Source organism: Morchella sextelata (genome assembly GCF_020137385.1).
Source record: "Morchella sextelata strain SCLS chromosome Unknown scls_2, whole genome shotgun sequence".
Classification (NCBI taxonomy): domain Eukaryota; kingdom Fungi; phylum Ascomycota; class Pezizomycetes; order Pezizales; family Morchellaceae; genus Morchella; species Morchella sextelata.
Window position 1 is genome coordinate 1,034,276 of NW_025408617.1, and position 24,528 is coordinate 1,058,803.

At 44.2% G+C, this 24,528-nt stretch overlaps 4 protein-coding genes across 4 annotated transcripts; 2 read left to right on the forward strand and 2 right to left on the reverse strand.

Moving 5' to 3' along the window:
* Positions 1-3,623: 3,623 nt before the first annotated feature.
* H6S33_005530 (uncharacterized protein) lies at positions 3,624-8,123 on the reverse strand (the record flags this gene model as incomplete). Its single annotated transcript, XM_044836886.1, has 4 exons — positions 3,624-5,411; positions 5,855-6,519; positions 6,629-7,573; positions 7,649-8,123. The coding sequence occupies 4 exons, from the start codon at positions 8,121-8,123 to the stop codon at positions 3,624-3,626; spliced, it is 3,873 nt and encodes a 1,290-aa protein (XP_044698839.1).
* Positions 8,124-12,411: 4,288 nt separating this feature from the next.
* Positions 12,412-15,186, reverse strand: H6S33_005531 (uncharacterized protein; the record flags this gene model as incomplete). Its single annotated transcript, XM_044836887.1, has 11 exons — positions 12,412-12,605; positions 12,667-12,787; positions 12,919-13,096; positions 13,174-13,437; positions 13,501-13,520; positions 13,705-13,890; positions 13,953-14,059; positions 14,132-14,312; positions 14,378-14,515; positions 14,563-14,634; positions 14,716-15,186. The coding sequence occupies 11 exons, from the start codon at positions 15,184-15,186 to the stop codon at positions 12,412-12,414; spliced, it is 1,932 nt and encodes a 643-aa protein (XP_044698840.1).
* Positions 15,187-18,921: 3,735 nt separating this feature from the next.
* On the forward strand, positions 18,922-19,965 carry H6S33_005532 (uncharacterized protein; the record flags this gene model as incomplete). Its single annotated transcript, XM_044836888.1, has 3 exons — positions 18,922-19,502; positions 19,554-19,749; positions 19,825-19,965. 3 exons carry the CDS (start codon positions 18,922-18,924, stop codon positions 19,963-19,965), a joined length of 918 nt encoding a protein of 305 aa, XP_044698841.1.
* A 2,092-nt stretch (positions 19,966-22,057) lies between these two features.
* Positions 22,058-23,984, forward strand: H6S33_005533 (uncharacterized protein; the record flags this gene model as incomplete). The annotated part of the gene is made up of 5 exons (XM_044836889.1): positions 22,058-22,380; positions 22,455-22,630; positions 22,686-23,008; positions 23,072-23,323; positions 23,373-23,984. The coding sequence occupies 5 exons, from the start codon at positions 22,058-22,060 to the stop codon at positions 23,982-23,984; spliced, it is 1,686 nt and encodes a 561-aa protein (XP_044698842.1).
* Between the last annotated feature and the right edge of the window lie 544 nt (positions 23,985-24,528).

The following is a 24,528-nucleotide window of genomic DNA, read 5'->3' on the forward strand; positions in this document are numbered from 1 at the left end:
CGGTATTATAGGCTATCCACTGATTGGATGGGCTCATGGATACTATAATCAAGAAAATCTAGAAGGATGGCTTTAGTGTGGTCCACGAGACGAGTTAACTCGAGTCCTCGACTCGAGCCCAAAGCTCGAGCAGCCACGAGCAGCTACCCCCACAAGTCGAGTTGGCTCGAGCTTTTTTTGCTGCTCGACTTGAAAAGCTCGAACTTTTAGGTGTTATCTCTCTGAGTATTCCCGCCTGAAAACAATACTAGATATGCCCATATTATCCTTCCGCCATTTGATTTGTAAAATCTTGAAGTACTCAACCCTAACCCTAATAATATATGTTTGCACAAAGAGAGCTAGAATGACTTCTGGAACTCCTATCTGGGGCAACTAAAAAGCCCGAGCTCAGCTCGAGCAACTCGAGCTTTTACAAGTCGAACAAGTCGAAACAAGCCGAACAGCTGCTATCACGAGTCAAGTCAAGCTTTTCCTCCTGCTCGTCTCGAGCCGGCTCGTCGACCACACTAGATGGCTTGTTAGGAATAATATGGGCACTGTGGAGTTGATCCTTGGCAGCGAGTGATGGGCTATGATTATAATACATTCTGTTCTACATCCCCTGAATTATATTATTGTGCTTGATGATTTTAGAGGCTAGATCACAGCTACCTACAGTGGAATCCTTTGGGGGGGGGGGGGGGGGAATCGAATGTGGGGTATGAAGAGATAAGTAGTTAAAGTACAAGTACATACATGTGCTCAAACACCTCGCACTTCTTAAGTAGCCCAGGACTAGCGCAACACCTCTTCCTTTCCTGCGGTCTCGGTTTTGCTGACAGTATATACATATATTAAGCAGTATTCACACTTTCTCAGATAGATAGACATCTCAACTGCCCCGAAGCAAGGCGAGCACATAAGCGTACAGAGTTAGAAGTCCAGGCTACTTAAGCAAGACACGAATTATCTAGCATCGGTTCAAGAGCTTTATTGAAGCTCCGACCGGCACCATATGGATCTTGAGTACCGCTGTCTACGTAACCATAGCTAGCTATAGCTTGATTCACAGTAACAGCTACACTCCTAACTTAGGGTCCATATTTGCAGCTTCTCAGCTTCAAGCCCGCCCGCCGAGGCCCACTGTACCTAGAGCGCTTGTGCCATGGCCGGTATTCTATTCCAGGTTACAAGTCATGATAATCCCCCCACTAGGGAGCGGCGGCGGTTTTCGTGAAATGGCTTGGGTGGTAAATTTCTATATCTTGAATTCGGGGCGGCCGATATGTAAGGGATAAACACTTGGGACTGGCGACAGGCCGGCCTCAAGAGATAGTAGCTACAGTACCAGAAATAGGGTACCGCATCAGTTTGGAATCGCAAGAATATACCGTAGTTCTATGGAATTTTCAAAGATTGCAGTGGTAATTCCACCCACATTTCTGTTATTATGGTTGGATATATGGTTATAACTAGGCTAGGCGACTACACGTTGTTATAGATTGGCTCACTATAAAGAATCAGAGATTTAGCTGGTAAAAGTCCCAATCATCTCAAGTATATATAATAGTTCAAGTAACTCCGATACGTACGTGGGTCCGGATATCTTCGGAGCGGCGGTCAGCTAGAGATGGGACGCTTTACCCCCCGTCCCCCCGGGTCGTCTTTCTCCTCTCCGGCAGTACAGTAATATACTGTTGTGCTGATGGAACATGAAACAAGCGGTTTAAAGTGGATGATATCGAACCGTGGTATCTGTTTGCAAATATGGCAGGGGATGAGGTCTTGGCCGGAAAACCACGGAATATATCCCCAGCGGTTTCACACCACCTCGTTCTCTCTTGTGCATTCATGACGCATGAATAGGTTCTAAGTGGTTCATTATTATGACTATGCTCTACGATAGGAGGCTTACGTGATGATTTTCGGAAGCCCCGTTGTCACTGCTCAGAGCCCTGGATTTGGTGAACTAGGAACATATTACTCAGTGCAGGATCGACGTACATAAGTTTCATACCCAGGTAACTCAACTGGATGATATCAGGGATTTGAAGCTTACATGTAAAATAGAGTAAGCACTCACACCAAACGTCTCCATAGAGTGCATAATACATTTTTAGCGAGGCATTCCAGACAAGTTACAAACACCAGCTTAGCAGAGTGACTGTAGCCCTCTCCCCCACTAACCCGCCTACAACATGTCACTAGCACATCTCTACATCACGCACGATCTCCCCCGCTACTCTACCATATATAAATAAAAAAGACACTATTAATGTCTCAACGTCACGCCAAAATCCGACACACCGCCTACCATCTTCCCATCCAAACACGTGTTTCCTCAGACATCTCTCCCCGCCGTTCTCTTCTACCCGCTCGTCTGTATTGAAAGAGCTGTTGTGTCTGCTGCACGTGGCGGATTAGAGATGGGGAGAGAGACATTGCAATGTGTCAATTGTGACATATAACGTGCTTTTTTTTTGATATGTACATGTATGTACCATGTACGGTACATATGTGCCATGGGGGAATTCGAATAGAAAAGACATTCGCCAATCTTTTTTACTCACTGTCTGAGACTTGCACTTTGTGTAGGGTGATGGAAATGCAACGGCCATTCGATGATGGAGGGGAGTAAGAAAATAGGCAATACATTGCTCGCCCCGCCCTATCATACAGTGCCTATGCATGTAAAAGAGGGGATGTACTTCTTGGTTGGTCGTTGAATAGTCAGTTGGGAATGTTGCATGTTCCGCCAAGGTCTTCCATAGAGTGCAAACCGTGGTTCACATTTTTAACTACGATCGGTCCGATTCTAAATTGAGCACGCTAGTTAGATAAGGAAAAGGTGGGAATTGGAATTAGCGGCATCTATTCCCAGCGTGACTGCAGTACTGGCAATGATCGCAACTGCGAGAAAAGAAAAGAAATGTTGAAAAATACATATTTATTCAGGAATATGGTATTCGACCCTTCTACGTGTTTGATTTTCTTCTCTTTCTCTTCCCTTTAAAAACACAGTAGTGCCCTCTCCTCCTCATACTCTATTTACCCAATCCCTCATCAATCCATCCGTCGGACTATCGTACGTGCGCAAAGCTACATGAGTGGGGGGCCCTCATCTTGTTACATTTCCCAGCCGTTCTCTACATTTCCCCCCTAAAAAAAAGAGAGAGACAATCACTCGCTCATGGACAGAAAAGGAAAAGAAAAAAATGAGATAAAAGCGATGGAAAATGGAAAGAAAACCCAACCCAACCAACCCAGAGGTAGAAAAGAGAAGAAAAAAAGACCAAAATAAAAAGAAAAAAAGGATGAAAAACAATAAAACAAAAACACCCCCCATTAGAAACAAAGGAACAAGGAAGGAAAAAATAAAATAGCGAATGATTAGATAGATACTTAGCTAATCCAATAATAGTGATAGAGAAGAAGCCATGCAAACCGTTATTACTGTAAAAAGAAAAAGAAAAACGAGTGGGGGATAAAAAAAAGACAAACACCATTTTTGAACCCTCAAAAAATACACATTCCATAAACTGAAAGAATGAAAAAAAAAAAAAAAAGCTCGGAGAATTTGAATAACCCTTGCCTGGTATTCACAAAAGCTTCCTCAGGATCCTACGCGGAAAAAAAAACTCCTAAACACCCTTCCGACTCATCTGAGATTCTCTCCTAGTGATCTGACTCCCCATGCTTGCACTGCGACTCTGCTCCACTAGTTCTGCTTGGCTTCCCAAATAGTCACCTTCTTCGTTTGGTACAGTCCGGAGACTGTCTTCCATCCGATATCTTTGTACCGTCCCCACGCTTGCTGGTCTGCTCCCAGGTTCGTCTTCCGTGGGCAAATGCGGCGGTGCTAGAATGCTGCTGTTGGTGCTCACTGATCGCGAGTGTGCGCTACTTGCATCCCTACTTGGACTGGTAAATGGAAGCCGTGTAGATGACCCGACAGAGAGGTTTTGCTTGTGCCGTAATGGATGGAGCTGTTGCGGGTCTGGGATATTGTATCGGTTCGATGTAGAGCTGGAAGGCGAGAAATGCGGGTCATAGGGCTGGTCTGGTTTTCGAATCATTATGGGGCTGTCCGGTTCATCGTCTGCCGTGTTATGTTGCGATAGTTGGTGCTGGAGTTGACTCGTCAAAACCGGTGAAACTAGCAAGCTGGCTGTTTTGCGTTTTGAAGATTTCCGTGGCACCTGAGGTTTGAGGCTTCCTTGTCGCATGAGTTCTATGCCAGCCCCATCTGTGTCATCGAACATTGGCTGCTTTTCCAGCATCCTTGTGCTAGGACCCGGCGTACTGGAGTCAAGGTTTTCCTCCTCGTCCTCGGTATCCGTATCAGGAGCTGGACCGGCGGCCCGTCGCTTTCCTACCCCCTTCTCGCCATTTTCAGCTTCCTCGTCCCCACTCTCCACATCACTTCCCTCACTCTCGCTTTCATCACCCTGCGCTCTTAGAGGTGCATCGGCACTAATCGCCATCCCAATACCCTTTGCCTCTCTCTCAGCGTCCAATAGCTCCTCGGGAGCTCTACTACTCCTCACAACAGTGAAACCTTTATCTTCTTTCACTCCCAACCCCAACTTCCGCCACAACCATCCCTTTGCATTTGAAACAGGCCCTGTTGGATCTGCCGGTCCAGTACCCAATCTCCTTGCGGGCTGGTTTGACAAAGCGGGGCCGCGAACGCCATAATAAAAGTCTCCTTCTCTTACTGCGTAATCAGGCTGGGCCCTAGCGCTCCCAGTTAATGATGAATCCGTGTGTCTGTGTGCTAACCCTTGAATAGTAGGTCCGGTCGGGAACCCGCCCATATCCATTCCAGCGCTTTCACGCGGTGTTCCTGGGCCAGACTGTGCGCCGGTGGCATTGGTGATTCCTTCCTTATTATTGTAAATACTGTGACTTCCATGAGAGCTCTGCTGAGATCCTCGGTGCTTCCCAGCTATCCCGGCTCCTGCAGGCCACCCTTCACTAGCCCAACTACCTCTGCTGCGTGCACCAGGCGAATAGTTATCGCTTGCACTTCCCTCCCCATTTGCCCGTTGCTGTAGACCCTTCGCTCTAGGGGGACGATAATAAGGCCCGGCTACACCACTTGTGTCTATTCCTAGCGGAATCCCAGGACCTGTTCCAAGATATGAGTACTGACTGGCGCCCCCTGGAGTCGTTGGTGTAAAGCTTGTACTTCCGCTTCCTGAGTGCGCATGCCCGACATCACCACGGCCCAATGATGCAGGAACCATCCCAGGTCCAAGCAATACGGCTGAACTGTCAGACCTTGAGTGAGGGCCCATACCCGGTCGATTATGACCCATACTGGACATATTGCGTTCCTCATGAGCACTAGCTGTCATGATGCTGGGGTCAATTGAACCGTGGTGGCTTTTGTGTTTACGACGTGAAAGTTGGCGCATTCCGAAAACCTTTACACGAATAGCGCTTAGTAAAACATATTCACGAGAAACTATTTTCGGGTATAGGTAGGGGTAAATATGCCCCAAAAGAAAGCGGAAAGATAGCAGCAAGAGGAAAAAAGCCAATAAGAGGCGAGAAATAGATGAACGATGACTTGTTTTCTTAAATGCCTTCCCACAAGCAGGTATAGAGATGCTTTTTATGAAAAAGCAAATCCCCATTTTTAATGTTAATAAACGACACATAGTCAATGCGTGTGCATTGATATCATCTTCCGCACTTTGATCCTCAACTTGGGGGTTACCTTTCTTCAGTAGCCCCCTCTTTTTCATGATACTAACAAAAAAAAAATAAACAGAAAAGGGCAAGTGCATCATTCATCTAGATCTACCCTGGGCTCGGGTGTTTCTATTCGCAGTAATCCAGGAGAAGCAAGAATATTCCAACTTACTTTAGCAAGTCCTCCTCTAGCAGCTTCACCATCGTCTGCACCACCACAACCGCGGATGAACAACTCCAGCATGGTCTGCACAGCCATGAAGAAGAACCCAAATATGAGCACTAAGGCATGTATAACTAAAATGACATAGCCTATCCATGCCCTTGCTGCACCACCGGCGTCCATACTTGGCACGAATGCCATCATTAGTAATATAGTTAGTAACCTGATCATTGCAAAGATTGCTTGCCAGGCATTCATTGATGTTGCTGGTGCGTAGGGCTTGATCCCATAAATAGTGAGAACGAGTACAATTTCACAGATGGCAAGGATTGTAATCTGCGCTATCCCACTCGGCTGTAAAGCACCGAATGCAAGAGCTCGAACTATATTAACATAGAGCTGTACAATGAAGAATTTCAGGTTCTTTTCACGGTAAGTATTGTAGAATGTTCCGAATGTTAGTAACGTAGGAAGATTGTCAAAAAGAGTTGACCGGGGTTGGTGGTTCCAGATGCGGATTGTAAGAGCGATTGCGGTGGTTAAAACGACAAAGATAGTTACGCCCGCACATGCTACAACCGCAGTGCTGGTATGACTGGCAACCGTGATTTGAAAGGCTGAGATTGCAAGAATGGGTGTTAGAAAGTAGGTGAATGTGATCCGGTTGATCAAGCCTATAACGTATCGCCAATTTTTGTTAAGATTAGTATGTGTCTCCGACCATAATACTTCGCGCAAGAAGCCCCCTGGCAAGTATTCACTAGCAAAGAAACATCGACATACCCAAGGTAAATGGAACATTTTTTTGCGTCAAATCCTCTTCCTCTACTCCTCGAATTGTCCTTATAACCCATCTAGATCCAAACCACACCTGCACAACTATTATAGTACCAACAGCCACTACTGCGAACCATGCCGCCATACAGACCCAGATATCATTAACATCCTGTAATCCGACAGCCTGGGCTATCCTCTCAAGCCCATAGGCAGCGGCATCTAGGGCGTAGATGCCATCTCCAGACCAACTCTGATCACTGATCGGTTCGTGGGTAAAAAAACTGGTATTGAATAGCAACGAACTCCAGGCTAGCCTTGCAATTGTAGGTTGATAAAAGCCTGGGTAGTTCAATGACAAACTGCCCGTCAGAACAAAAAACTGCAACCACTGTAGGCAGTCTGCGAATCCAGGTGTAACTAAACGAATCATATCCTCGTCCATTCCGAAATTACTGCTCCACCTGAATATATCCACTGTTCCTACCCATGGATTTAGTATCGCTGCAAGGACGGTCCCTAGTGCGACTAGAGCCAGTAAACCCGCAGGTACCCAGGTTATGGCTGCACTAATGCCGGTCCCCAACAGAGGGGTGATCTCGATATGTACACATCCTACGGTTGTTGCTGAGTTGTCCCCAGAAATGATTGTGAACTTGGTATCAAGCGTCGCAAAACGATATGCTGATATCAAAGTTGTATTATAGGTAAATGAATCCAATTCATTCATAAGCAGTGTTATATTATTGTAATCTGTCTGATTTGATAATTTGACGTTGCCCATTGGGCAGGTGGCACCTATACTTGCCGCTGATCCATGTGAACTATCCGCGCAGAAAAATGCTATATCGTCCAATGCTGAGAAAGATGCAATCCCGATTGTGCTTTTGAAAGTGGTGGCATATCTACTCCATGAGGCATCCTTATCCACAATTGTCCCGTTGGTCTCGTAATCTACGCTTCCGTCTATTGTTGGATTGTTGACCCTGATTTGTCCCCAAGAACCAGCTGGAATCTGTGTATCGGTACCATTAACTTTGGCACTCACCACTGTGGTTGCATCCTGTCGTTTCTCCCACCATGACCATCCTTCTTCACTTCGTGGTCGGTAAAGCGCATCCCCCTCAACGAAAAGATCCCTCCGAGAAATTGATGGGTTTGCAGATGATTCCCCCGTAACATTTCCCCAGACCCTAACAGTCAAAACCTTATCTGGGTCGTCCAAAGAAAATGATACTGCAACTAATAAGGGGTGAAACTGGAGATGGGTTGGCGACAACCTTACATCCCTCCGTAGGCAGTTATCGAAAGTGTTTATTAGAACAGCGCGGGCAGGGACGGTGAATATAAGGAGGGTTGCCAGCAGAAATAGGGACAGCATCGGCGGGGTATTGATATTGATACGGCAATGTTTTGACCGACGTTTACGGTGCGCTACTGCTGACGACTCAGGAGGAGTGGTTGAAGACGGCAACGTTGACGACAAAGAAGAAGCGTCGTTCATGATCGCGGAGTGTGGAAACCTAGGAGAACACCTGATCAGCAGGAAATCTTTTGCCCACCCGCATATCACGCTGTACATTTCAATACAGAAAAGACCGACCCCGAGACAGCTCCAGCTCACCTTTCCGCTCCACCTCCCCCTAAAAATAAGACGCCTCGATCTCCCCACCCCAGTCTTGAGTGACAACCACTGGGCGAAACTTCCCAAGCAGCACGGCCAGTTCCCAAAAATTGGATGAAAAGTAACGCTCTCGCCCAAGTGCTGTATATAGGCTGTAGGTCGCGATGGCTGATGGTATTGGTAACGGAGGTGATTGTTGCTATGAAAGTGGTGTGCTGGATAGACTAGCTACTATCACGAAAAACGAACGAGCGTACGAAAGGAATTTTCCAATCAGGTGTATGTCGCGAATGTGTGGGCGACACGACAGGATACAGACAATCTTGGAGTGGAAGTCGCTTGAAACGGCTTCCCTTCAACCCCCCTTTGATGTGCAAGAACCAAAGGTAAGAGTGAAAAAGAAAGGAAAATCAACTAACGAATGGATCCGGATTAGAGAAGTAAGTAGCAAAGTACAGAACCAAGCCCCCACAGTGAACCCAGAAGGAGAAGGGATCACCGATGTTGAAAATGAGGCTTGGGATGGATAGTTTTGTAAGTACTCTAGTCCCTTCAAGGGTATGGAGCAATTAAAATTTATGGGTGAGGGCAGAGGGTGAACGGACGGCGGAGGCGATTATGGTGATGATGCTGGGGAGTGACGAAAGCCCAGTTCTGCGACGTGGTAGCAATTTCGTGGGGGAATTATTTCCGTTTCACTCATAACATGTATGTACCTAGCTCAAGAATTTAGTTACAGCCCGTCCCGAGAACAAACAAAATGAAAAATTCTAGTGTCTTGTCGATTGAACCCCAAAGTCTGTCATCACTTGTTCTCACCCCTTGATTCCTCGATTGCGGCGAAGGTAGGGCTTCTGGCGGGGTGCAGCAAGGACCAGTGTACTTTCTCCGATTCTACGTTCTACCTGCCATGCTTAGGGTCATGCAATTTATTTCCTCTCCATACACTCTAGTGCATGATTTATGCTCACGACAGCCCTTTCCTCGTGCAGATCACGGCTCCCTCTATGAAAGGAGAGGGAAGCAGCCTATTAAATGCTCCAGGAAAGCGATGATACTCAGTAAGGGTGTTCAAAATCGTCTTCCCGTAAAATCTGCGAGGTTCACTTTTTTTTCCCGTAGGATCCGCGAAGCTCATGTCCGTACAGCCGGTCTCCCGTATTCTACTCTCCTCTTGCAAGCCCCACTCACGTACATGTAGGCAGATCCCGTCCTCACGTCACTTTACAGGCACTAGGTTCACTTCTGCCGCATGTTTTTGTTGTTTCCGTTAGGGATGTCCAGAGAACACAGAGCTCGAAGGCCAGGACCCAACTTCGCCTGTCATTCAACTCACGGTTTTTTATTTTCACATACGGATGATTGCAAAGAGCTGTAGGTGCTCTGCCATTTAGGGTACGGAAGTACTACTAGAGTACATGTAGCTCTGCAGCTACGAAGTACCTACATACATACAACCTATCATATCCGCAACTTCTCCAATATCCATTCTCTCGGATTGGAATGTCCTTTTTTCCTTTCTTTTCCTTCTCTCAACGCTCCCGAGCTCCCACAACCTTGATTCTGAAGATCATTTATTTTTTTCCTGGGATTCCTTTGTGTCCAAGAATAGAAAAGCACATGCACTTGCGCTAAAGCCCCTGGCTGCAAGACATGGATGAGGCTGTGCAAAAAGGAACCCCCAAATCGTGCTAAATTTAGATGTGCACTTGCAACTGATCCAACGTCGCAATCTCATGTCGCACAACGAACGCCACGAGAGTCGATGGTGTCACAGCGTGACACCTGATATCACTGTACCGGATCTAGCACGCGATTGGAGGTTAGGAAAATCAACTAAAACTGACTTGGCAGTAGCACGGAAGCATAGAAGAACAACAGTGGGTGTTCCACGAGTTTGTGAAGATTTCTATTTGCGATAATATCTTTCATAAGCACGGAGCTGAGGATATGACCGGAAATCCCAAATCTACATGTATGGTTTTGGATATGTATGTATCAAACCACAGCTGGGGAGCGCACGGGACTTCCCAAAGCTCGCCAATTAACAGACAAGCAACGCTCAAACCTGATATTGAAAAATGACATTGGTTTGCAACCCTCTTTAGCCGTGTCTTGGGATACGAAAGCTAGGCTGTTGGATATATTTGTAATTCTTGGTTTAGCGTCACTTTTTTACTATCCCAGCCTTATATTTTAATTCACATACATGTAGCTATCGATATACCACTGCGTGATCCGTTCATCATATAGTGCGCTGTAAGATCGAGAATAAACGAATTGCACTAGCTATTAAAGTAGGTGACTAAACCCGATCATTCCGTTAGTTCCTTATGAAATCAGAAAGACTCAGCATTCATTGCATATCTCATATACTCCTGGGCAACTGGACCACACAGGTACATGTAGTAAAAAACAAACGGTATGCTACATACGCTGAGTATGAGTTCCCATATTTGATTTACGCCAGATACATGCGTTTTTTATAGTATGTATTTTGGGCATCCTTTTCAAAGGCCATCATTATAGGGCGTTGTCTTTAACCATACTTAATTGGCTATGATTACTTTTCTCTAAATATCTGCTGAAGATGCATTGCCGAAGAGTTCCTTGAGTGGGGACTAATAACAGAAAATTTGTTGCACATACGGCTACGGGTTGTGAGTGTTTATTTTTCTTTTCTTAGTGGGGTCATATCGACGTACTATCAGTGATCTCGTGCCTATAGCTAGGCCATGACCATTCATGCAGCTAGCTTAAATATGTGCAACTTGGGCTTTAGCAAGTGGAATATAGATAGCACCATGTGCCACGACTATGTGCATGTACGTATTATGTAATTACAGAAAAGCTTCTTACCTCAAAGTCCAGATCATGGAGGTCTAGATTTATAAATCCATGTATATGTGCCAGTAGGGGATTGCTGACTGCAAAGGTCAAAATATAAATTAAAATCACTCTTGACCCCACTCTGATCAGACTAAAATCACCGTTGATAAGAAGATAAATAAGTATGCTTTGCTTATTTCATTCATTTGGTTATTCTGAGATGGGTTCCGCACCAGAGAATCCTCATGCCACGTGATTCCAGTCGAGCTAAACTTGCAGGACTTGGTCAGGTACATATCTCGAAGATGATCGTCATGCACTAGAGGATTTCTAATTTAGACCAGAATCGAGTGATACTTCATGTACGGACACGAGTCCAGATATGGGCAGTTGCACCAGCTTAGTTAGCTTCGATCTCTTATCATACTCGCCCACACCCCAGTCCAGCGATATGACTGATGGCAGCCTTACGTCCTACGGTATCATAACATGAAAATTCTCATACTGTCTATGTATTCGATTGAAGCTGTCTGTGTTGGTATGTATGTGTGGTCTATCATAGAGGTGAAAGTGTAAACTTATTGGTCTACAATTAATTATAGCTACAGTCACTCACGGGGTGAAGGCGGATCCTGTCTGATGGCGGTCAGGGATTTGAGGCCAATAACAGAGTTAACTCTGGGACGCCAAGGGGAAATTACTGCAAACACAACCATCAGACAGGATCCGCCGTCACTAGGTGAGCGACTGTAGCACTATCCCTCACTCACACAAATAGTAAACGCCCAATATGGCATCCAACCTCTATTGGATGGCCGTTGGAGTTTCCATACTGCCTATCATGATAGTTATTCGGATAGCTAAGTGATTGGCATGGGTAAACATATCACCGGCTCGATAAATCTTATCGCAAAACGGGAGAAACCTGCACAAACATCAATATGTGTTCGGAATTCCGTGCTTCGATTAAATTTTTAAAACCACCCTGACCTTTTTAGATTTGTCTTCATGACTAGATTTAGCTGGGTTGTCTTTTTATAAAATTGGAGGTAAATGGCTCCAGACGTTGGGAATATTTGATGAGACCACCTTGCATTTGAATAGTATAACTACCCTAAATATAACCCGCTTTTTATCCCATTTAATCAAAATTACATATGCGGGTCCCTTCCAACCCGATTTGCAACATCAATCAAAATAAAAAATAAAATAAAATAAAATAAAAAAAGGTTACAGACGCCCCCAAAAATATCATAACACAAACAGATCAAAGAAAGTTCTCCATTGATATGATGTGGGTAATACCAACACATTTAGAACACAATCAAGTCCAGATGCTTTAATCGTACATACCGTTCGGGAATGACTCATACTTGCCAGAGGCCAAAATTGGTATATCATCTCCAAAATCTAGATGATGAATATTATTTTGAGTATTGACCCTGTATCCGTATACCACCTTTTTGTCATACGTATCAGCAATCTCCCAACCTTGTAAATGAGATCCGGAATCTCCCAAGCGTTCCAACATTGCTATGGATAATTAGTTAGTGCTCTCAGATCGAATTCGCGAAAGGGATATGATAATACTTACGTCTGAGAAGTCGTGCTATGGAAAGGAAGGAATCATCTTTGCAAAACACAGCATTGGCTTTTATGACAATAAAGATTCCAAAGATGAGGTTTATCGCAAGGATCATGCCTAAGGTAATATACTGAGACCAACCATTAGTAAAAGAGCGTAGTAAATAATGTTCAATAGAACGAGCCACAAGATTTGTTTCCGAGTTATGGTAACTGTATCGCGATCGTCTCTCGTCCGAAGAAAATTTGATTTATAACATACCAATTCCCTCCATTTCACTACAAGTCTAACGCCTTGCCATTGCTGATTCCCTGTCGAGACGATCATAGGGCCATATTGGTCATAATTGGCGATAGAACCAGCCACAAACCATGCAAGCCCCTCTCCAGCGTATTTTTCACCATCCTCTCCAGCGAGATCTGTAAGCCCCCAGTAGCTTCTGTAATCATAGAACATCAAAATTAGCAACTAGGCATCAAAATAATATTAAGTTATCCATGAATGACTTATGCATACGCTTTACTATATCTCACCATCTGCCGCCCAGCATCATCATACCATCCTTGACTCCCAGGTGATCCCGCGAAGATCTTGGCAACTTCATCGGGAATTTCATGCTCAGGCTCGACGGCGTTATAAACGGGGCTAACTTCAACGGTACAGTTGAAAAATAAACCTTGTCCAAAAAGAGGAAACTCAAAAATGTAGAGTCGGCTACAGCGGTCTCCACATGACAGATACTCTGGACTAATTCCCTCCCAATATGGATTAACGATAATACTGTGGTAAAGTAAGATATTAGTTATTTAAGCAAATTAAAATGATATGATAATGGGCTCATACTTTTGACCGGGCATGGAGTCCTAGGATAGGATATGTGTTAGCCTCTATCTACTGAATTCAACGTATAATGTTATGCCCAATAAAATATCTCGAGCAATTATTAATTTTAGAATTACCGGTTATGGAATCAAGGTATAGCTTCCCGAGGTACTGGTACGCAAATCCATAGAACAAAAACAGGATTTAGAACTTTCGGGGATTCACCTTCAACCAGTCAATTGTAGCGTTTACACCTTCATTTGTTAAAATCGTAAATGGTGTGTCTGCATCGCCATACTTATTTTCCTCGATTGGATAGTATTCACACTGCGGAGTAACAGTCACCGTACGATTCGTTTCGACTGAGATGAATTGATCGGAAACCGAGAAGTCCACTGCCCACTCTTGAATCTGGTGGAATTTGTAAGCCTCAAGATCTATGAGGCAATTTAGGTTCGGGGGTTTGTACTCACAGTATATTCCATAGTATTGGTTGAAGGGTTATAGATCAAAAAATGGTTTATATCATTAGCCGAATAGATTGTATCTGGGGTGTAAACAGGGACGATTGAGTAGCTTGCTGTACATGATTATCAATATGTTAGACATCCTAAATAACTTGCTAGAAAAATGAGAAAGTCAAATAACGTACAAGAACCATGCATATTTGCCGCCCATTTCTGCACCGCAAGTGGTATATTTGCATCAAAAGCCGGATATGTCTCGGGATAGATAGAATCCAATGCAGTAATATTAACTGGGCCTATCTTTAAAGCAGTATCGTTCTCATGATTATAGGTTAAACCAATTAGAGCAATTGCAACTTGAGCCGCCTAAAGATATTAGTAAAAAAAAAAGGCATTTCTTGTCTATATATGGACCGTTGTAGTAGAATTACCACTCCTAGTAGGATCCATGCAATTGCGCCGAGTCTAAACACCCATGACTTGGTCGCAAGGTGTGTGTGTTCCTTGGATGGTGTGAACAGTAACTGGATCGTTTTTTGGAAACTACTACAAGCCAAAATCAAGTCGACCTGTCCAAGGTTAGAGATATTGGGTCATAAGCTTTTGAGAAACTTACCTCTCTTAGTGTAAACTCGTGCGCAGCCAGCAACCTCCATCTTATCATGTTGGCTAAAGATTTGAAGGCTGACTATCAATCCGAGAGAAGGATGAGTTAGCAATTGAGCTTGGCCTCAAACTCCCTTATATTTTCCTTAAAGGATTGACTTACAATCAAGTTCATACTGAGAATCATCGAAATCCCTATGTATATAGCATTGAAAATATATTTATTATCGTTATCGAGAACGCCGCTGCTGCCATAATATTTGAACAACCCAACAATGGCGGCACAACAGGCTGTAGTAAATGCAAATCGCGCTATCATATGCAAAAAGTTTTTACGCATTTGACGCCTTGAGCTATATAAACTGCTGAGCGCCTTTTTTTCCCCCGGACTCATGGATGCCATCCGAGTCTGAAGCCGAAACCCAGGCTCCAGGTCTGATGCAGAACTAAAGAAACCCCTTCGACCTGGTCCTCTCATATCTGGGCTAAAAGGGCCACCAACTAGAGTATCCTGGCTGTCGCTTCTCTTGTGTGCGGGTGGGCTGGATAGATCAGGAGAAAACATCTCATGTTCTTCGGGGATGGATGTGTACTTGCCCCCACCAGACCCACCATAATAACCGGAGTTCGACATTATCTCTGAACCGTGAATAGTACTTCGGCCTTAAAAGAAAAGGTGAAAATCTGTAGGTTGAATAGAAGGCTAGGAAGTAAGTACTGTAAATAAGCTGAGTTGATAGTTTCCTAAAAACTTGACTGCACGACTAAGTACCTAGAATAGTACTGTAGTCGGTCGGGAAAGGTGAAGCTATTCCATAAGAAAGCCTATAAAATATGGGGTTTCGATTGCAAATTACAGACGTAGACGTAAGAAATCAGATGAAGAAGAAGAAGGGGTCGTGGGAGAAGCTTCTGGGATGTCTGTTCAGATATAAGACTTGTGTCTTCGTAGTAGGTACACACGTTCCCGCAGCAGGAGGGGGAGGGGGGGGTGGGGGTGGACCGAAATATATTTTGGCGGCAGGGGACCCATAGTGAGGCTCAGCCGGCCCACACTACTGTAGGTACTCCCTTATTAGAGGTATGAAGAATAGCTGGAGAGAGAGGCCTAGCGAGAGTTAACATGCTAGTCTCCAACTTAAAATACGAGTATGTAGTTACAGTAATGGTGCAACAGCTCCCCATACGCGCATAATTTGAGTATAAGGCAGTCTTGAAACTTTCCACGGTTTCCGTGTTTATCACCATTCGGAGTCATAGTATGGTAGACTCTCATGCCTTATTAAGCGCCTGTCGTGAAAAATAACCATGTTTGGTGCGATATCGGTAGCACAGCGCCAAGTAGAGTATCTATCCCAGCCAAAAAAAAGGGCGGTGTGTGCAACTGTGCCTTTACAACTTTGGATATGATAACTACTCGGGGCAGGCAAAAAGCACCGAATAATGCATATCGTCTCCGTGATTTTTTTGGCAGATGCTAACGCCTGATGCGCGTATCAATTGGTGCGAAAGAAACCTGCTATGTCCGATACTACTCTAGAGTATGTTCTATTTTCCTGTCCACCCATAGTAAAGACTTTCATCTGACCACGGAGTTCACACCATCGAGCAAAAGAAAAAATAAAACATAAACGGACCAGTCCCGACGTTGTTGCACACATGCAAAGTCAAATTGAGTAAGCTCCATAACCGATTCTTTCTAGTGGTTAAAATCCCCATGTCCTTCTTCACCCCGTGAATGACCGTAGGCCGCTGTAGAGCACATACCGCCAAAACTCGAAAAATTCGCTATCTCCGTCCAGGGATTGCCACTTGAGTGATTGGTTGAATGGCATCGATCTGCACCAGAAGTTTCCCGTACAAGTAATTTTGATCTAGCCAATTTTTCGAGTTATGGCGGTACTCTTGGTTATGTAGGTATTCGTGTAATAGAGTAGAGCACCATACATGCCTACATAAATGTAGAATAGCCGGTATTAGAGCGTTTTAGCTGCGCCAGTTGAACAGAAAGTTGAGCACTTGGACAGAAAGTCCTGCACCTCTTATTGGCTGAATCCTTGCAAGTCTTTGCCTAAAATAGTTAGAATTTCTGTCCAACCTGTCCGACTTTCTGTTCAACTGGCACAGCTAAAACGCTCTATTCACTGACGAGAAACACCCCAGTATTATTGACAGGGTTCTCGGAAACCCGGGATTTGCGACTTGGCCTGGACCGACTTGGTACAGAGCTTGTTTCAAGCATTTGTGCTGCCTTGTGAGCATCATGTAGAGTACATGTAGGTACATAGAGTAGAGTATATGAGGTACATACATGTACCACACAAGCTTCAATCTGCAACTGAAAAGTTTTTCTCCATGCATCTCCGGTGTGTAATCACAGATGGCCAATTAGGCATATAGGTCGGTGGGAAACTAGGCAAAGCAGATAGCTTCTTCTGGATTTATGTTAGTGCTGTTTAGATACCAGTAGGTACATGTATTCAGAGAAGTAGGTAGCTCACCGGGACAGTACTCTATCGACCTTGATATTGAAAAGCTTGAGTGCGCATGGGTGTGTGTGGTACATACATGTATCTCTTTTACATACATCACAGTAGGCACACACATGAGCTGAAATAACCTTAATCTGGAACGCTACCACGCCACGTTATCGGGAACTAAGATGATGTATGTATGTGCTTCATCTAAAACGTTGATACATACCACTACATATTTGCACTAGTACAGTAACTGACAGCTGTAGCCCTAAACCGTCGTTAGGGCTCACATCGGAAATCAATTTCCTACTCGTTACTATGTATCTCACACGCCGATATCTGTGTTTATCTTGGCTTGCACTATCTCCATGAAGAGCACATGCGGAATACATATTTGTACAATAGTAGATATGTAGCGGGCCTCGAGTTCCCAGCGAGTGCTCACAAAGATTTCGTAGAATTCGCTCAGCTGCTAGCTCTCGATTATTGTTAGCGATTGCCCGCATTGTAACAACGTATATACATGTATAGACCGCCTAAAATAATCAGCAGTCTCTTATATATTCTAGAGGAGAAAAAGGTAAGCATCACCAACCTACATATATGTACCATATAGATTTCATCGACTAGTAAGCCAAACAAAAACCTTAAATAATATGATAATGGATTCAATTTTGTCCCAGAATTATGGTACATGAGTCACTAGGGGTATTCACTTGCCAGAATACGTGCACTCGTCTAGGGATGTGCTTATATGAACCGCTTAAAATAGTCGGCAGTCGCGTATTCTGAAATATGTATGAGCAGAAAACAAGCATCACTAACCTACCTTATTGTCCATGAGAATATTGACCATATATGGTATCATATAAAGGTGATTGACTAGTACGCTAAGCACAAATCCCAAATTAATATAGTAACAGATTTTCTCCCTCAATATGGCAATAGGGGTATTCACTTCTAGAAATATGTGCCTTTATAACGCTGCATTACAACGCCGCTTATATGGCACTGAAATTTTCAAAGGTCTGAATACCTCTGGAGTGTACATGCCATATTGTGGGAGTAAATCTGTTACCATATTAGTTTAAGATTTGTGCTTAGTGTACTAGTCAATCACCTTTATATGGTACACATATATGGTCAATATTCTCATGGACAATAAGGTAGGTTAGTGATGCTTGTTTTCTCCTCATACATATTCAGAATACGCGACTGCCGATTATTTTAAGCGGTTCATATAAGTACATGCCTATAAGAGCACGTATTCCGGCAAGTGAATACCCCTAATATGTGCACTCCAGAGGTATTCAGATTTTTGAAAAATTCAGTGCCATTAAGCGGCATTGTAATACAGCATTATAAAGGCACATATTTCTAGAAGTGAATACCCCTACTACATGTAGTCAGGTATTCAATCATCTGGAAATTACCTATGATGGCGTATATTCTTGGAAGTATACCCCTAGTACATACATACATGTAACTACAGGTATGTATCGAAACGTATCAGTTTAAAGTTAAGGCACACATGTACATGTACTTGTACCTATGTAGCTCTATTACAAACATGCATTTCTCTTTAGCCTCGATGGCACTTTTAGCAAAAGACACGTAATTATGGTGTTCCACCTGCTCGAGATAACACATATCAAATTTTGTCGTGTTTACACTAGGTACCTATATATTCCCCTCGATCCCTTTTCGTTGATCGCGAAAGAGTTTGGATAGTTTCCCAATAACCAACCAATGGACTAGATCCATCAAGCGGCAGCTGATATCGACATATTTACGAGTAGAAACTCTCCAAGTTGATTGTATTTTATAAGATACACCGAGAGGCACTGTTTCGCCAGAATAATTTCTCTTCGTCAAACCTCGCACGTCTCAAAATGCAAAATATCGGCAAATTCACTTGGTCCCCTCCACCTAGACCACACAGCTATTTTAGCTATTGGCAGTCTAAAATAAAGGAAGATCTGATGAGAGATGGACTCTGGGCCATAACGGTAGGAAGCACCACTTTTGAGGACTTCTGCAACGACTATACGTCTTATATCGAGGGCACCTCGAATCGGTTTCCTACTTCGTACGCCACCTTCGACTCCCCTTACGGCACTGGCTCCGATTCCGACTCCGGCCCCGATCACGATCCCAACTCCAACTCCGACTCTGACTCTGACTCTGATGCTGGCCCCGACGCTGATTCCGACGCTGATTCCGACTCCACGGATGCTAATCTCTCGACCTCTTCTTCTAGAGCGGAATCCCTTACGGTCTCTGAGCTTCTAGTGGAATGTATCTCGAATTCTAGATCTGAACTTCTAGAAAAGATGAAACATGATTGGAAAAGATTGTGCCGGAATGCTTGTGAAAGGATACTATTTACTATGGATAAAAAGATCAACATTAGATACCAGAGGTTCAGAGACCCTAAGAAGCTTTGGGAAAGGCTTGTTAAGGACAACCCAGAGTGCCGAATCGACAGAAACAGGCAATATAAACTAACAAGCATATTATATAGTCTCAATTTAGGTGCCCCAGGGGCTGTGGAGGCTTATGTCTCAAAAATCAATTCTTTGGCACATCTATTGGCTAAGTCGGGCAGGCAGGTATCGATGGAAGAAAAAAATTTCATCCTGCTAAGGGGCTTATCAGGGCCCTGGCTAGAAGTGCAAAATAAAATCAACAAAAACCTTTGGGCAGATTTCGATTGGTCGGTGAGAAAGTTGTTTAAATACGAGTCAATCATGGTTAAGGAAAAAATAGAGGCTGAGGTCGAACGCGAGAAGCAGGAGAAGCTGGAGAAGCTGGAGAAGTTGGAGAAGTTTGGGGGTAAGCTGGCGAAGCAGGCGGAGAAGCACCGAGCTATACTAGAGAGTTCAAATTGGCGGATTCCGAATCAAAACCCAGAACCTCGCAATAATATGGGTTAACATTTATATAGGACATAAGTTGGGGAGTCTAACCGTGCCAGTAGGGTTGAATTAGGCAGTGCATTGGTACTACAAGAGACGGTTCTATGGGGTCTAGGTGTACTAGAGAGTGAGGAAGAGTATAGCTATATAGCCTAGCTATATGTAGATATATCTTGGTCAGATGGCCGTGTCAAATGCGAACTTGCATGCAATATTTTAGTTAGCATGCCAAAATTACATGTACTATAGAAGTATTGAGCTTTGTACGATTGCCCCTTTGTTGCATGTTTTTTATGTGTGTAAGTGAAAACGTCCTATGGGATCGAAACTAAACCGTTATCGGTTCCCAAGTCATACAAATGGAGTAATAGTGACAGTATTGTTTTAAGGAAGTGCGCAAGTTTAGTATAATAACGAACGATCAATGGATGAAGGGAGAGAGCATCAATTTCATGTAACAGGGAAAAATAGCGTTTCGATTTAATTTTGAAGCAAGGTGAACCGTACTAGTGGTATTCGGAGCTTTTATGTGAGTACCTACATTCATGTATTACGCCCTAGAATATGCTATATCATAGACCTTTCCGCCTGCCAGCCGCCATCTTACCACACCTCCCGAAGTTAATTACGTCGTCATTCCCTAATTAAGGTTATTAAAGAGCGGATAGCAGTCAAGTCTACTTTTCCTATGAGCGCTTTATCTATAACCTAGTGTATATACTTGCCAATTTTTTTCCTCATCCGGAAATATGGGAGTGCGCGTGCTACAAAGCAACGGCCCTAAAACTTCATGAATTTGATAGCTATTTGGCAAGACGAAGCCGCCACGACTCTTCCATATCAGGAAGAATAGGTTCGCTGGACACAAGAAAAAATCCGGCAAGTAGAGCTAGAGGTTGGAGTTGAATAAGTACTACATGTACATACCTACATGTATATACATACGTACGGGTACGTTATACGTAGAAAAGAAAATATTAAAAATAGCCCCCATCCGATTGTCGAGTGACTTGCTGTGAAGATACATATATATGTACATATGTAGTTATCAGGAATCCCAGGCCGGGGCTGTAAGGCCTAGGTAGAATGTTCGAAATGAGCGTATAAATTCTCACTAAACTTGTCGGGTTAGAATCAAGGCATAGAGAATAAATGATTTTCAGCTTGTCCAACTGACAAGCGTATGCGGAAAATCAAGCTCGTGACTGTTTGAGATTCTGTCTTGGCTTGTATGTGTGCATCCCCCCAATTCAACGGGTAGAATGCACCTCTCCTGGTATTATGAAAGCTTAGTTGTGAATCAAGTCCTGGCCGTACTCGTGTGGGGTAGCCGGTAAATAATATTCCCGGTCGAATGTTGGGGTACAATCCCCATACATACATGTACTCATACCCAATACTTTGTTGTATCAAGTGACGTGATGCTACTGCATGTAGGCGTATTCTACATGCCAATTGAAAGACAGTAGAATATCGTTAAGAATCACTCTAGACGAGTGACTGGACATGATGTCCGCATGGACATGAAACGTCATCTCAGATACAAAAGTCGAATTTTGGGCCTTGCTCCGAAATGATTCTATGTACAATTCTGCATGTCGCTACCCCATGTTTCGGACGACATACCTACCGGCTAGTTCCCGCCACCTGTAAATCTGATTGGGCCCCCAACATACAGGCTCTTCCCCTTGCCTCTTTCCCCACCCCCGTCGTCTTTCTGCAAGTGGCCCAGGCTCTAAAACGTAGGGCCATCCAGAATGCCGAAATGGGGTTGGTACTTTGTCGTGACCCAACTTGAAGCTTCTTGCTGCTGTGAGCTTGCGTGGATCATCAGGTGGACTTATGCTATGGTATGCTGTCTTGCAGTCATCTATTTTATCCCAGTTTTTTCCCTCTCTTTCCGCCCCACACTTCAGGGGGTTCTTAAAGTCCCGCTCTGCCACTGCCCTCACGATTGAGCTATATTTTCAGTTGCGATTTCTTCAATCCGTCGAATCGATATCTCGGTACACGAGTGGAGGCTCAATTGTGCGGCGGCAACTGCTATTACGTCATTTCTAGTGCCATTATACTAGGCAACATCGCGTAAATCGTCAACATCGCCAACACAATGACCAGCCAATCTTCTACGGTGGCTGAAAACCGACTGCACGCGTCGATTCAAGACCAGCAAAGCACGATTCTCAACGGAGGAAAGTACGATGAGGGCGTAGGGCCAGGGCAGGTTCCTCCAGTCGGTGCATTTGAGGTTTCTAGGACGATACGAGTGGTCCAGGTTGGGGTAGCAACAATTTATTGCTTGCTGGCTGCCGGTGTGGTGTTTGGATATGCTGCGCTGAAGCCTGTAATGATTAAAGAAGGGATATATAGGGAACATTGTACGGAGCATGAAATTGCCAAGAATGTTCATGTGTGCTTTGAACAGGAGATTCGGTGAGTGGAATGGAGTCTCCTTGATATTATTGGAGTTATCAAGAAGACGATTTACTGATTTAGGAGTGATTTAGGCTGAATTTCATGTTTACGGTGGCTGCTGTAGCTACAAATGTCTGTGCCCTACTTGTTGGCGCAATTCTTGACCAGTATGGTCCCCGTGTTTCTGGCATGATCGGTTCGGCCCTCTTTGCGCTTGGATGTCTTGGGTTTGGGTTTGCCGATAAGATTCACAGTTATAGCATTGATCGTGAGTTCACTCTAGTTCACTATCACGAGGCCGTCACTAATTGATATGCTTGTAGCTTATCCAATCGCATATTTCCTTCTGGCCGTCGGTGGCCCTTTCATCTTCATCCCGTCTTTCCACCTGTCAAACGCATTTCCGACGCATTCAGGACTTGTTCTATCAATGTTAACTGGTGCATTCGACTCTTCAAGTGCCATATTCTTACTGTACCGCATTGTCTATGAAAAGACTAGTGGAAGAATTGGACTTCAGGAATGGTTTTTGGGATATCTCATCGTCCCGGCATTCATCTTCGTGATGCAAGTTCTTGTAATGCCAGCCAGAAGCTACAAGACGGTTGTGGAATTGGTAAGACAGGTTGAAGTTGAAGAAGAATTGGTATGTCAAAGCTCTATGTGCAATAATTTACTGGCCAGTGTTACTAATACCAAGTGTCGACAGCTTGAGGAGGAGGACAGTGATTATGAGCAGGACGAAGTTGAAGTCCGAATACGTAGGCAACATCACGAATCTGTTATTTGCGAAATTGATAGCCTGCTCGGCGGGAAGAATGCCGTGAAAGAGAGCGAGAGGAGACGAGAAAAAAGACATGAGGGTAGCGGTGTTTGGGGTGCCATGCATGGCCGTTCAGTCACGAAGCAAATAGCTAGTGGGTGGTTTGTGTTGATCGCAATGTTCACCATCATTCAAATGGTATATTCCCATTCCTCTTGGTCGAAGTACAGAATCTAATTCGTTATAGACTCGAATCAACTACTTCGTAGCTACAATCAGATCACAGTATGAGTTTCTCTTCCACTCTTATTCCAAAGCCGTTGAGATCAACGAATTCTTCGATATCGCACTTCCAGTCGGTGGTGTGCTCGCCGTTCCTTTTATTGGCCTGCTCCTAGACAGTTTTTCAACACTCTCGGTCCTGTCTATTCTGGTTACAATGGCTGCCGCAATTGGGGCTCTCGGTTTAGTAGAATGTTCATACACTGCAGCTCTTGCCGGAATAATTGGATTCGTTATTTACCGACCGTTCTATTATACCGCTGTCTCAGACTACACCGCTAAGGTGTTTGGTTTTAAGACGTTTGGAAAAATATATGGCCTAATCATATGTCTTGCGGGCTTGTTTAATTTCTCGCAAGCTGGGCTGGACGCATTGACATTCAAGGTGTTCCACAAGGATCCCAGACCAGTAAACTCTGGACTGCTTGTTGCCGCTGTGGCAATTGGAACAGCGCTTGTTTTATATGTGTGGAGAACCGGAAGGAAGATTAAAAGGTTCAGACTGGGCCTTGAGGCAGAGAGAGCGGAGCCAACTTTGATGCCTGGCGGATCGCTGAATGGTTATGGTGGTGTCTAAATAGGAGAATTGGGACAGAAATAGGTAAGTTTGGTGTTTTATGAGCGCGGGGAAGACAAAATTGGGAGTTTGAGCGCATTGCATTTTTTAAAAAAAAATTTTTTGTATCTTCTGTCATCAAGCATTTCCTGGTTTGTTTTTATTTCAATAAAATATACATGTATGCAATAGGTGGAATTTATACGAATGTACGATTATAACAGGGCAAGAGGCAATGAGATTTCCCTTTATTCCTTGAGTATATCTCGGGTCTAACCACCATTTTTGTTTATCTTATGTTGGTAGAATTAAAGACTTCATCTTGACCAAGGGACCTCGTAGACACCAGAGAATCAAGCCTTAGCTACATCGCGCCTGCATACTTTCATACCCAAATCCTATCTCATGTCCCCTGATGTGTTACCACCTGAGTGTACTCTTGCTAGGCGAGTATGAGTACTTCATGGTCTGACCTATCTTGGACTGTGTTCCCGGAACCCATATCAGCTTTCCTCGCAGAATCGACGTCCCTCGGTCAAAATCCTCACAAAATTTATAGGGTAGT